The sequence below is a fragment of the Athene noctua genome, chromosome 19 (genome assembly GCF_965140245.1).
Source record: "Athene noctua chromosome 19, bAthNoc1.hap1.1, whole genome shotgun sequence".
Taxonomy (NCBI): domain Eukaryota; kingdom Metazoa; phylum Chordata; class Aves; order Strigiformes; family Strigidae; genus Athene; species Athene noctua.
In genome coordinates this window covers 8,981,111-8,995,692 of record NC_134055.1, presented here as the reverse complement: position 1 = coordinate 8,995,692, position 14,582 = coordinate 8,981,111, and the positions used below count along the sequence as shown (strand labels likewise).

Sequence of the window (14,582 nt, the reverse complement as noted above, 5' to 3'; positions counted from 1 at the left end):
ATGGAGAACATTAATTCTGAAGTGATTATAAGTGTATTTTGTTTTTTTCGGTAGGCCAGTGGAAGGTGGACTTTTATTGCGTCTGTACCATCTGGTGCACTGCTCTTGGTGCGGTGCCATCACAGTGCAAACAGAGGAGCACCTCAAGTCTTACAATTTCTGCGTATCTGCAGAAACGCAAACAAGTGATTTCAACCCAAACCAGAAGGTGCTTGGATTTTAAAGAGAGGCTGTAATAAGACGGCTTCCTGCCCAGGCAAATCCTCAACAGAAGATGGCATTGCTGATTCCCCAGATGCAAAACATAGCAGTAATTTGAAATCAGATCTCTGTTGTTACTCAGAAATTCAACTAAGACTAAATCTGATCAGGCAGTAATAACTTTCCTCGCAGTTACTCAAGATGATCAATAGCACCCATAAAGCAGTTGTGTAAGTTAGCTGTGTAGCAAAGTCATGCACATTTGTCATTGAGCTGTGAAAAATGAGATGGATCCGGTTTCATGGTATTTGTAGAATCTACAATCTGGCTGCCCTAGGTCTAGGCCTAGTTCTGGTTTTGCTGTTTTATCCGACAGGCACAGAGAACTAAGGTAAAGCAGAGCAGCTTTTCAAGGATCACTTGTGGTGGAGTCAGGAGAAAATTACACCTGTGGAACAATACTGTGCATAATGTGCTCAAACATTTATTTGAAATTTGCTCTTTAAAGCAAACAACAGAATTACTGTTTGATCCGTGTAGAATATTATGTTACCTCTGTTGCATCTAGGCAGGAAAGATGAGCACTGAAAACAGTCGAGGGTCAGTTATGTGGTACACACGGCTTGAGAAAGTGATCTCGGTACTGTTGCAGCTCATCGCCTGTCTCGACCCAAGCACGGTCCTTACGCACAGGGCGCAGATCCACTCAGTGGGACTTTGAAACAAAAGCAACGCGCGTAGAGCAACCCAAGGACCCCATCGGACCGAAAACCCACGCTGGCACTTCCATTAGCTGGACTGGAACGGGGGCAGCGGGAGAACCGCACGTTGCTTCTGGGCTGTGCTACCGCCGGGGCGGCTCTCGGCGGGACCCCCGGGGCAGCCAAGGCGGCCGCCGCCGCGCCCCGGCCGCGTTTGTTTTCCGCGGGCGCGGGGCGTTTTTCTCCAGCGTTTCCCACCCCTCCCGCTCTGCCTGTCGGCGCTTTGCTGCAAACGCGGCCATCGCGCTGTCTCCACAGCCACCGCGAGGCACCTGCAGGATCATCCGGGCAGGGCGCCCCGTGGAAGGGGGAGGAAGAGAAACACCCCCGAGCGGTTACCGCCAGCCGCCTCCCGCCGCTCCCGGGCGAGGCGCCTCCGGCGGGAAGCGGGCGGGGCGGGGCCGGTCCCTGCTGGGGCGGGGAGGCGCGGCCGGTATAAAGCGGCGAGTGCGCCGGGCGGCCCGGCGTGCCCGCGGGGGTGCAGCCGCGCTGGTCTCGCGAGAGCGCGGGCGGCGGGGCGGGCGGCGGCTCTCGCGAGAGCTGCTGCCCCGGACCCAACATGGCGGAAGGTAAGGGGGGGAGCCCGGGCGGGGCCGCGGCCGCCGGGGGCACGGGGAGGGCCGCCGGCCGCGGTGGCTTCTCCGCACGCAGGGGACCGGGGGCAGCCCTCGGGCGGGACTCCTGCCGCTCCCCTATGCGGGACTGGCTCGGCCGTGCCCTCGGCGGGTGGGGCCGGCCGTCCCTGAGGTGGACGTGAAATGGCGGGAGGGGGGGCTCTGCCCGGCCCGGGGCCGCGGGCTAACACCCCCGGGGGTCGGGCGGGCCTGGCACGGCCGCCTTTGCCCCTCAGGAGGTAGCTGTGGCTCCGGGCTGCTGTGGGTGGTGGGGAGGCCGCCGGGGCATCCCGCTCCCCGCACTTGGCGGGCCAGGGGGAGCTGCGGTGGGTGATGCCGCCTGTCCCGGGGCGCGGAGAGCCTGGCGCGTTCTGTCGGAGTCGCTACGGGCGGCGGCTTTTCTTGGAGTGAGGTGGGGAGGCTGTGCTGCAGCCTCCCGGTCACTTGCTGCTGGGTGTCCTTTTGTCAAATTCGGGCTCTGATGAGATCTGCGCGACTCCTAGACTGCTTTTGGCTTGCTATCAGTTACGCCATTTCAAAATTAATTTAACTGAGGTAATGGAATTTGAAAAAAACACTTGAATTTTTACAGTCCTTCATCTTTCTGCAAGACAGAAGCTTCCTCTTTTCCTCCCTGGAGGAAACTGAGTCGGCAAACTGAGCTAAAAAGTCCCAAGTTACAAAGGAAATGAAGGCTCTAACTTGCAGTCTTAAAAGCACAGCCTTCAACTCCTGAAGTGCAACTCTCAGATAGTGGTAGAATTTTAAAACCGCTTGTAGAAGATTAACTAGGATGTATCAGATGCTGATCTTCTGGCATGCATCAGCTGAGAGGATGCTGCAGTCAAGCTGATTTAATAAATCCTTAGAGCAACTCCCTAACTTTGTATGCTGAAATACCACTGTTTCATATTTAGCAGACCAGCAGCTTAGGCTTGCTTTTAAGCCTTGGTGACCCAGTTCTGATGGACATCATATGTCAGAGATGTCTTTGGGTGGTGAAACTTCCCCCACTGAGACCCTCAAGGATCTGTGGCTCTCTTTCAGGGTCCTGCTCTGCAGAATGAACCTGCAGGTGATGCAAGTCCTGTTTCAGACATCTGTACTTCTCAAAGATTCTTCCCTAATCTGATATTGTGGTTAAAGAAAGCACGTGACCAATGGGTGATCCTGCATGAACAGGAGTAATAAGCTGGAGTTGTAGCTCTCCCCACTCAATTCCTTATGATATCTGGGTAGAGGGGCTCCGTCTGTCCCTTCAAACAAAGCCCTTATCTGCAGCAACACTTTTCTAGTTAAGGACTGGTGATGTTTGAGAGTCAGATGAAAGGAAGGGACCTTGTCAAACTGTGTTCACCTGCTCAGAAGCTGAGTGCTTTTTCTTATGGAAGTGGTGTCTCTGTGTACAGAAGTTCTGAATTAGATTTATTGCAATTACAAGCTACATATTGACTGAACAGTTTGTAATGTCAAAAGCCAAGCTTGCTTTTGTAATTTCTGTAAGAGTTCTGTACCATCAGTACCAGAGGATACTAGGTTACATGCAGGCATGGGTAAAAATTGTTGAATTAATGCTCGAGTCTGGAGCAGGAGGAGGTATGCTGTAGTACTTTGGGGTGGTTGTCAGGGTAAAGATCATAAGTGTGCAAAAATGAGGAGGAACTAGAAAGCAGTAACTAGTATAGCCTTGGGGAGATGGGAGTCAGAGTGTGGAGCAGCAGATGGAAGGATCTGACTTGAGAGGGTAAGGGAATAATATATTTTTCTGAAATATATCACTCAGATCCACTTCATAAGTAAACAAAAACTTACCCATATTGCTTCTGTGACTGCTTTTGATGGGTGAGATGGGCAGTGTAATGGGTTCCACTACACTCTAGTTTTTGGTACGTCCTATCTGTTACCCCATTGCCTGTTGCCTCCCTGCTTATCTCTTTGGATTCAGATATCTAGCTGCCCTTGAGTACTTCTGTGCCTTCTATAAGAAAATGTCAGTAGCCTGTTCTGAAGTCCTCTTTAAAGTCTTTGATATGGAACATAAACTTCTGCCAGTTCATGAGAGGCTAGTCTATCTGCCAGAAAGCTGTTAACAAACACTGCTTTTATTCTCTTGTCTAGCCATCTGTTAACTCTGTACCTGGACTGTAGGCTCAGGAAAGGAGTTGCTTCGTGTATGCCTCTCTGATGAATGCAAGCATCCTCTTCACTGATGCGTGTGGATTGATGTTTACCCAGAGACTTACTAGTATTGTCCTGTGACGCTGTTCTTTCAGTGTCTCGATGCAAGGGTCTTCATCACATGTGTGTGTGCATGCAGTAACTGTACATTATACTTGGGAGGCAGGCAGGTGAATGGTCATACATAATGTGGACTGGTAATAATATGTGCTCTGCCAAAATGGTGGCCAGCTTGGAGATACAATGGTCATCTTACGTTGATTTTTGATAAATTGATGACACTGCAAAATTGAGGACTGTAGACAGCCAGGAGTTGTGCTGCTCCCTGTTTAACCAGAGGTGGTGCTTCTACCTGAGATGGATTCTGCTTCTGAAGCAATTCTTATTTTAAGCAACTCTCTTATTAACCCTTGAAATGAACAGTATAAGGGAAAACTTGAGGCTTTGCTCCTTTGCAGTGAATGTTGATTAACTGGACATTGAGGACTGTCTTGAATGTGCACTTGCAATGTGCTGCAATATCAAATATTGCCTGCAAGCGTGCAGCAGTAGCTGCGACACAACTGGTGTGCATGTTGTGTAGATGAAGAGAAACTCTTCCAGCTCTTGTAATTCTTATAGTAAGCAAATACCTATCAGTCCCTCTCGCTGAGGTTGCAGGAGGTGTATGCTGTCAAGCTGAAAAGATTTCTCAAAGCTTCAGTTCTCTGAGGTACTTTCACTGCCAGTAACGATTGTCTTGGATTGCCCTGGAAGCAGCAATAACAATCTTGATTGTCAGTTGTGCATAAAGCTTAAGCTCCTGCTGTTTGAGGGTTTAAGGTATTTCTGCATTGTGGCTATTGACTTCAGAGTTATTTGGAGCCAGTGAGCTGACTTTGGCAAAATGACAGTGTTTGAAATGTTACCTTCTGGTACCAATTCTTTATTCCCACCTTCACACTCTTATTGCTTGACTGGAAGATGCAATATTTCTTTAAGATGATACATGCTATGAGGTTCAGCAGGCAGCTTCTTATTCCTAGCATTTGAATTTGTATGGCACCTAAAAATCTCACTGTATGAACAGTGGTGGTGTTCACGGACTAATTTTTGGTGCAGTTCTCGGTGTCTTTCAGTGATCGTTCTTGGCTCCTCTCAGACTTCTGCTCTCCCTGCTGTAACAGTAGGGCTTGCTTTGTGCCACCCGTGACACCCTCCTTATGAATCAGTTGGGATGGAACTGTTGCTCAAGACACATGCCCTTCTAGTTCTGGGAACACTGAAACTGCATTTATCTTTAGATAAAAAGACAGACAGAGCAGAATTTCAAACTGTCTTTGAGGCTTGGTGTGGTATTGGTAGTGCAACTCTGAAATCATAGAATTAGGAAAGAATCCCAAAGGAGATGTTATCTATTAACTTTTAAAGGATGAAGCTAAATAAAAGGCTGTTGAAGGAAGTACACTGCCAAACCTCCTTAGGTAGTATTAACTGGGGAGAAGGTAGGGTAAATTACCTTCTGTTTATTCATTACAGTACTTGTTAAGTTAAAATACTTATGAGGGAGCATTTGCTGCAGCAATCCATAGAGGAAAGACTAAATGAGGCATTCTGTCTGCAGCTGAGCTGGAGGAGGATGCCTCTGCCCTGGGGACCTGTGTTGGAGCAAGGCCAAGGTCAGCTATGCTGTTGAGCTTTTTCACAGAAGCAAGAAGAAAACACTGGTCGATAGAGCTCAGTTTTTCACTATTTGTAGTAGTGACTTATATTTAGTAAATATTTGAGGAAAATTGTTGAACAGTGAATTCCTGGCTGATAGGGAGTAATCTTGTAGGAACTTTCCCACTTAAAATAATTGGTTGGCTTGCAAATTTCTCTTCCATGCCCCCTCTTGTTTTAGGACTGGTTCTGGATTTGTACCATATTTAGAAAATAATGGGGGAAATAATCAATTAAGCACAATGATTGATAGCAACATATAGTTTGTGCAGCTATTCATAATTCATAAATTCATAAATTGGACTGCTTTTAAGTACCTGTACAGATGTTTCCTTGCAGCAGCAAAGTAGAGGGTTTTTTACCAGTTAAGTGTGGTGGAAAAGTGGGTTCTGCAGTGGGATGGAAATACTTGATCAGGGATCAGACTCCCAGGTGCTGTTGCTGTGTTACTCCTGGGTTGAAATAGCCACCATGGACCCGACTGTGTGTAGCGGTGCCTTGTCAGTGGAGGAATGAATGTGTGTGTGCCAGTAGCACGAGGAGTTTTATGTATTTTTTGACTGCCCTTTAAAACATGGATTCTGGGGAGAATCTATTTTCCACTCTGGCCGTTTCTCAAAAGAGTTTCTTAGCTGACAGTGTGAGGAGTTCTAAATGTGTCAGTTAAGTACTCTGGGGTAGGCATGCTACGTCAGCAACTGTTCTCATGCTCACTTGTGGTTGATGCCTCATCTGTAAAGTCAAACAGCATCTTAACCGAAAAAATGGATAAGAACCAAAGAGTTAGTCCTCTACCCCACCGTAATTCCCACAGTCACGGACTCCCATGGTTGTAGAAAGCTTATGGCACTTCCTGAATTCTGTCCAGTCAGGACTTCATTTGTAAGTGGCTTCTGTCACTGTGTTCTAATGATTTTTTTTCATGTGTTTATGGCTAGCAGTCGTATAAAATAAAAGGCTTAATATGGGGGGCAAGATGCTCAAGGGGCGTGGAAGAGGAGAGACTCTTACTGGAGTGTTTCCTGATTAAACTAGATGTGTAATGTGCTTGTAGGGTTAAGTTGCCCTCAGATGCAAAACAAAGGTGTGCATGTTTCACCCTTGTAGTAACACTGTGTGCCTCTGCAGAGGAGGTGGCCAAGCTGGAAAAGCACCTGATGCTTCTCCGCCAGGAGTATGTAAAGCTGCAGAAGAAACTTGTTGATACAGAACGGAGATGCAATCTTCTGGCTGCCAAGGCTAACCAAGACAATGCCAGCGACACCTTCATCAGTCGACTTCTTGCCATTGTAGCTGAACTCTATCAGCAGGAGCAGTACAGGTAAGAAATCCCCCTTTGGAGAATGGGGCATTACAGGATCCTTTGGCTTTATTGACTGTAGTAAGTACTAGTCTTAGACAAGGAAAGTGCTTTCTCTGCTGTGGTATAGGAATAGGGTCCCCGGTTCCAATTGCAGTTGGAAGAGTGTGCCAAGACTAGCATACTGAATCCAGTTCTTGAATCAAGCTCTAAGTAGAAGCTCATCTCTGAGACTGACGTTTAAGATAAGTTTAAAGAAAACTGACCATTTTCACTGTCAACAGCAAAGCTTCCTTAGAACAGAAGTCATTTTAAACTGATCTGTGCTTAGTTGATGGATTAATTACACAATGTGCCTTCTACCAACTGGAAAGCCCTCCTTTCTTGAAAGGATATGTCTTTGAAACAAGTTCTGCACTCCTGTTGTGGGTAAAGAAGCGTGATTAAATTAGCTTGTCTGGTTGTGTGATGTAACAGGTCTTAGTGATATATGTGACTTAGTGGTGTAAATGATATTGTGTCTCTGAATCTCAACACAAAATTAGGTTTAATGTGTTCTTTTTCATAGGCATGTTAAGGATCACCTCCAATACTCTAGATCCCTTAACTCATTTAGTTCCAAGACTACAATGACACTTGCCAATTTCTTTGTTATTAATGAAAGCAATGCCAGTATAGTAAAGGAATTCAGTCATGTAAGGGGAAAATACATAGTTTTGATTAAAATTTCCTTCCCCTAGTGTCTCTTCATGAGCCTCCCTGAGAAAAGGCTCTGTGTCTGGCCAGAACTTACAGGACACACTGGGTGAAAGATTTGTTAGATAGTATATGTTAGAAGAGTTGGATCACTTTATTTCTGTTCAGCTTTTAGTTTTTAAAGGCATAGAGTTGTTGTCAAAAAGGATCTGCAAATCATAAAATGAGAAAGGTAGCAAGTCCTAGCGCAAGTTTTGTTAAGTAACATCTCTGTATTTTATACATGCTTTATAGCAGTGCTTTGATTTAGAAAGTGGCCTGGAAAGTACATACACAGTCAGAGCATTTGCAAGCTATGGGACTTTAAAATAAGCAGGGCAAGTCTTCCTAACTACGAGGGATAACCTGGTGTTAAAGGGGTTAGGATGAGATCAGTGTTCTTGACGGCTGGTCTCCTGGGAACTGGGCTTTCTTGGAGTCTACCTTGTACTCACACTACTGTCATACATCATTTGTTCTCTTGCTGGTCTTGCCTGAAACCATTGGTGCTTAGCTGACAGTATTAGTATGGACACTGCGACATAAATATTTAACCTCAAGATTGTTGAATTTCTATCTTCTGCAATAATTACATTGCACTTTATTCCTAAATGGTTAAAAAACCCTACCCAAACACTTTAAATACTAATGACTCATTGTATTTCTCCCTAGAAAAATAGGAACTGTATCATTTGGGAACATGCTCTACTTAACCAATTAAATGTGTTGTGATGTCTCTTGAACAACTGGAACCTAAATGTAGATACCAGGACACAGACACTATGGAGATGCAGAATCTGTATGTATTTAAGCACAGGGGAAGTGTCTGTTATACATGTAAGTGTGTTTTGTTTTTTTTTTCTCTTACCAGTGATCTGAAGATAAAGGTTGGGGACAAGCGCATCAGCGCTCACAAATTTGTCTTGGCGGCACGCAGTGATACTTGGAGTCTTGCCAGCCTTGCCTCAACAGAGGAGCTGGATCTGTCAGGTCAGCCATTGCTTACCGGTATGGTGCTTCAGTTGTCTTTAGGATGACTGAAAGGGCCTGTTGGGAAAAGGTTACTTACATACCTTTTGGACTGCTGCTATCCACACAAAGTGGTGCTTAATCCATTAATTATGGAGCTCTGTCTCTGAAGCATGGTAGTACCTTGTGAACTTGGTGCTAGTGCTAGTTAAATCAATAACCTACCTTCTTTCTCTTTAATGAACAGGGGTTGAGAATGGTAGCCTGTTTGTCTTTACTAGAGTCAACTACATAATGAAAAATCTATATGGAGGAGCTTGATGTCTTTCTAAGGACAGGGCTTTTTGAGGCAGTGTGCATAATTTCTCTGAAGTGTGTCATGGGAATACCTTGCTTCTTGTTAACAGAGTGTGTGGGAAATGAATACCAATACTGATGTGGTCTTGAAAAGTATTTGCTTTTAGCACTTTAATACCTTTGCAAAATAGATGAGGAAGAGAAGTTTTCTAAAACAGTCTTCAAGATGGTGTTTTGTTCTGCTGTAGCTGTTTCTTGCATGTACTTACCTGGGCAGTGTTTGTGCAGGTTGAACCTCTTGACAGGCTTTTCTTCTGTACTTAACAGTATAGAAGAGTCTTATACAATTAATTTGTGAGCAGTAAAAACAGGCATGAAGTTAAGCAGGTTTGCTGGCTGGTATGTTGCATATTAAACATTGGCTTCATTTTTTGCACCTAATCTTATCATGCATCCTAAGTGCAGACAAACTGGAAAGAAGCAAGTCACAGCAAGCTAGCTTTATGAGACAGCACTGGCTTTCTTACCAAAGGATTTATGGATCCTTCTGCAGCCACAAGAAAACAGATGCCAAGGAGTTTTTAAATTGATTGCTATGCTAACAAAAGATTATTACCAAAAAGCTCTTATGTTAATTGTAGTTTTATTGCAAGTGGCAGTCCATAGCATTTCAAGTTCCACGCTTAAACTAGTCTGAGAATCTCAAATGTAACGCTTCCTACTAGAGAATGATCATTAAAGTAAATGCTCATAAGTGATACTTTCTGCTGTGTAAAACTGATTTTTTTAAAACAAATTTTGATAAATGGCACAAAGATTAGATTATAAAATGATTGTAGCAAGCAACAAGCTGTTCCCTAAAAACTGTCATGGTTTTCTTAAGAGGTTCTCCTAAGAACTTGCAAGCTAAGGTTGCTGGAATTGTAACTTCAAACTACATTTAAAATTGAGTGGTTTTAGACTTCATGTAATATGCAGAATTTTCTACTCTTCTTAAAGAGTAGAAAGAGATGAACACAGGTTCTCTTGTTGGGAGGGAGAAACTGAACTCTTATCTCTGCCAAGGCAGAGCTGATACTACTGCTCAAGTAGTTTTTCTAATTACTTCAAGTTCGGCAAAAGATGCTTGCCTTACTAAAACCTCCTGTTCCTTAGGAGGCAGCCTGCATACTATGCCAAGTACTGTCTGGTACTCTGCAAATAACCTGGGGCAACCCTCCATGTACAGGAGATGTTTTAGGATGGGTATTTCAGTGTCTTAAACATGTATGGTTTTGTTTTAAAACCAAACAAAATGGCTTAAGGGATTAATGTTATTTTTCTAATAGAATGGTATTTTTTTTGTTGTAATTGGTCTGATCTTGCACTGTGGAGTAATTCCTATCTACATCCTTGTAAATAGGATTGTCACTATACTTCTGACTAGGTGACAAAGGTCCCTGGCCAGCGGGTTTGTGTATCTTGTGTCCAGTGGTGTAGGTTTCTATTTTTCTTGCTGTGTAAAAACATCAGGCCTTTGATCACCTGAAATCTAACCAGCTTCTTAAACTGACTCTTTCGGACCTTTCCTAGAAATGGTGCTCAGCAGTTTAAGTACTTTGCAGGCATTGTAGGTACTTTTATTGGAATGCAACAGTTCATAACATACGGCTATAATATAAAAGAGGGAGGATTCTTAAATTGAAAAGGGGATTTGTGCTTGTCAAATGTAGATGTGGATTTAGCCATATGTGAGGGACCAAAGGCTGTAAAGGGACATTGCCGGCCCCTAAATATGCAACATTTGTGTGGCAGGTATATGTTAGAGCTCCCTGCATTCTGCACAGTGTTCCAGTAGAAAAAAAGGTTTTCCTGCTTGGTGCCAGCATTCTTAAAAGTTTGAACTTCTGACTAGTTTTGCTTCTCTTCTGACATTTTGGCTGAACTAAAGCAGGCTTTTTTTTTTTTCTTCTTCTCTCCATGGTAGCTGTGACTTTAACAGTCAGAGGAATAGCAGCTACTTGACTAGGTGATTGTTCTTTGGGTGTTCTGGTAATCCCTGTTGTTCCCCATACCAGATGCTGACCCAGAGGTAACCATGGCAATGCTTCGGTGGATCTACACAGATGAACTTGAGCTAAGAGAAGATGATATCTTCTTGACAGAGCTCATGAAACTAGCTAATAAATTTCAGCTCCAGCTGCTTAGGGAAAGGTGAGTCTTGGTAAATACAGTGAATTTTCCTGAACTCTTGAACCTTGTTTGAATAGAAAGATGATGATAGCTGCTGGCAATTGGATAAAATTTTGCTTTTTCAAAGATAATACAGCATGGCATTCAGTTCATCACAGGAAATGAAGCCTTGCACTAAACTGTAGCGTGTTTTCTTGTAGCTTTTCTTTACTTTCTAGTTCCTCTCCCAATCAAACAAATAATCCTAATTTGGCATTAAGAGGAAACAGAGATCAGTACATTAGTAACAAGCTCTGGATTGTTGCAAGAAAGGAATTGTTAAAGAGAATGCTAGGAAGAGTCAATGGCAAGTAGCTTGCAGTATTAAAATACAACAGGTGAAAAATTTTTAACAAATAGCTGCTGTTCTGTGCATTTCGGTGGCAACTTTTCTTCATAAAGAAGGTTGATGTAACAGTACCATGCTTTGCCATTTTGAGATTATGATTACATCATTCTAGTAGGGGCTAGATTGTTATCTTGAATGTATAGAGTGCTCTAAATAAACATTTAGAGTTAGCAAGAAACCTGACTGTACGAATTGAAACCTCTTCAAGTTCTGTACAACTTCGAAGCCTTGAATTTAGTCAAAGATAAAGTACCCTTTGATATAATAATCTTTTGCCTAAGGGGTGACTGGGGCTGTAGCAGTACATGGCACTCTAATCTAGGATTTAAGTGTGACTCAGTGTGAAGCAAACTAAATTGCTGTCAAGACTTCTGAACAAAGAAGTTGACATGTATAAGGCCAGTGCTAAAATTGCCTTCAAGTTTTGTACCAGCCTAAAACAGTCTTCATGTTGTACTACCTAAACATTACTCAGTTGTTGTCTGGTCATGGTAGTCTAGTGACAAGTCCATGTGCAGTATGACACTAGTAATTATTAAATGGCTTGGTAGGTATCTGCACCTGGAGACAATTATTTCCGTTGTTTTGGTCTTAATATCTACTTGGAGATCACTGACATGTTTAACTTCATCTTCATTTTGAAGTACTTGGATTTTCTTCCCATAAGCTCAAACTAATAACTTTCTACCTATAAAGATTAGGTGGATCTGCTGTTAAAGCTTATCCCTTCTCTTCATTAACAAATAGCTGTATTTGGCATGCCTTTTTCTAGCTTTGGCACAAAAGCTGCTTATGATCACTGATTGTAGTACTTGTAAAACTAGACTTCCCTGCTTCATATCAGTGAATGAACTGCAGTTTACTCCCCTGGGAGAACTCTGTTTCCACTTGCAGGCCCCTGCAGCGTGTGGTGCTTTTATGGGACCTTGGCTTAGATGGATTCTACCAGGAGTCTGCTCTTACGGAAACTGTCTTGCAGAACTTCTGATTAAAGTATGTTTATGCTGCTTAGCCTTATAGTAAAGCAAAGCCAAGCCTCTTTCTCCTGGCATCTAGGAAGAGGAGTATATAGGACCCTGTTACAGCCTGGGCAAGTGATTACCGCAAAGCTGTTCCCTGATTACTGAATGCTCTTTCCTATTTTGACAGATGTGAAAAAGGAGTTATGTCACTAGTTAATGTCAGGAACTGCATTCGTTTCTATCAGACTGCTGAGGAGCTGAATGCTAGCACTCTGCTGAACTATTGTGCTGAGATAATTGCTAGTCACTGGGTAAGTACTGTCAGAAGGAAGCAAGAGGAAAAATGCTTGCAGAGTTTAGGAACTTGGTAGAATTTGCTTAACTTACTGTACTGTCTAACCTCAGGAGTATCTCTTGGTATGCTAGAAGTCAAGCATTCCAGTTGGGATGGGGATTACATGGATTCCTGATAACTTTCAGTGACTGAGGTGACCTATTAAGCTGACCCTTTTATGTTTGCAAGGAGGAACAGCATTGATAAAAAGCTGTCAAATCTGCCCCTGGTGAGAGTGGAGGGGCTGCTTCTGAGGCAGGAGTGACTTTTCCCTTCCAATCTGTCTTGGTTATCTTCATAACTTGTACTTTTGACATGGTGTTATTTGGTATTCTCTACAATACTAATTCATAATTATATATTTGAAATAAAGCACAATAAATGGCTCCTTCTCTAAAATTTTTTTTGTCTTCAGAGGTTATGTCTGTTATCTATCTTGGTGTGAATGTCTTGACTGGGGAGGGAAGTTGCTTGTAGCCTGAAGAGTTGTTCTGTTTGTTGGGAATACTTCACTGTAAAAAGTTTCTTGCTTTTCTGAACATGAGCCAAACCAAAGGGACTGTATTCTAATAAGCAAGAGGGTTGCTTATCAAATCTGAACTGTTTAGAAGTTCAACTGTAGTTGGTCTCTTGCTATACAGCTCTCAAATCCCAGGCTGCCTTCTACTTCTAAAAATAATCCACGGAAACCAGGGAGAAGTTTATCTTCTCTAATGGAGGCAGTGGCAAGGAGTCTTGCAACTGACTTGGAAGTGTCACTTGCTCTCATCTGTTATTTTGAGGAGAGTTTGATTAACTGAGTAATGGATTAGCCTTTAAAATAAGACCTGTCAACAGCAGATGAGTGCATGAGGATTTAGGTTATTCTAAATCTAAAATGCATCCTCCAGATGCAGATGTTTCTTTGTTTGGCAATACCAGAGCAGAGGGGACTGCTTTGATCTGTGAATATATGAAAAGATTCTTGTGTCTGAAACTGCAGGTCAGCCATTTTAACTCTTTCCTGCTTTATGTCTCCTAACTTTTGGCACTGTGTTATATGTGGAGATGAGATAGTGCTCATCTGACTAAAGAGAAACAAACTCAAACCTAAGGTCTTCATACTGTTTAAGTTTCTGTTTACTTTTATTCCGTTTTTCAAAGTTCTGTGAAGTAGTCAGTCTCCAAGAGTCATAGGCCTTTTTATCAGAAAACTAATCTGTGATACAAGTCCAGATGGAGAATTACTGTAGAGACTAGATGTTAATCTTCTGTAATGTCTGGTAAAATGTTAAGTTTCCACATCTGTAGGCAAAAGGGAAGAAAAATTTCACTAACTGGTCTTGAAGCTAAAATGTAAGATGTAAAACATGCTGAGTGTTTTTTCTTAGTCTTAAAAGGCTATCTTGGATTGTTTCTGCTGCTTCTGATGTAATCAAAATGGAACTTTTAACTGAACTTGTTTTGTGAACTTCATAATTGCATTGTGCAATGCCTTGTTTGTAAATAAAACAGTATTGCTTACCCTTTTCTTTTATATTGCTTCTAGGATGACTTGCGTAAAGAAGACTTCAGTAGCATGAGTGCTCAGTTATTATATAAAATGTTCAAGTCAAAGACAGAATATCCTTTGCATAAGGCTATTAAAGTTGAGAGAGAAGATGTAGTCTTTTTGTATCTTATTGAAATGGATTCACAGGTATAGTGAGACTCACTTGATGTATCTTCTACAATTTGCTGTTTCAAATAACTAGTTTCTGACTACCAGTCTGATTCTTGTTACTGATTTTATTTTTTTGTCACTAATTCTTATTTGCATGTTTATCCTTGCCATAGCTACTTCTGTGTATGTAATGGAGGTCTAGCAGTGAAGGCTCTGTAAAGACATAATTCAGAAATTATTCGTAACACTTTTTAAATGTCTTGCATGCAACAGGTTATACCTAATAAAATCCAAGACCTGATACTGCTATGCACATTTAAAGGTGAAT

The 14,582-nt window shown here is 42.8% G+C and overlaps 1 protein-coding gene across 4 annotated transcripts in view; it reads left to right on the top strand.

Annotated features, from left to right (window-relative positions):
• The first annotated feature begins 1,484 nt into the window (after positions 1-1,484).
• Positions 1,485-14,582, top strand: part of ANKFY1 (ankyrin repeat and FYVE domain containing 1) — a 33,960-nt gene continuing 20,862 nt past the window's right edge. For 2 of the 4 annotated variants that reach the window (XR_012634878.1, XM_074923173.1), the window contains exons 1-6: positions 5,362-5,412; positions 6,584-6,776; positions 8,362-8,480; positions 10,814-10,949; positions 12,466-12,589; positions 14,141-14,290. Coding sequence is in view for 3 of the 4 variants with exons in the window: in XM_074923173.1 (XP_074779274.1) it covers positions 5,373-5,412; positions 6,584-6,776; positions 8,362-8,480; positions 10,814-10,949; positions 12,466-12,589; positions 14,141-14,290 (762 nt within the window). In the remaining variant the exon portion in view is untranslated. Of the gene's footprint in view, positions 1,532-5,361; positions 5,413-6,562; positions 6,777-8,361; positions 8,481-10,813; positions 10,950-12,465; positions 12,590-14,140; positions 14,291-14,582 lie in introns of those variants that run through there. The other 2 variants (XM_074923175.1, XM_074923174.1) reach the window with 2 other exon arrangements.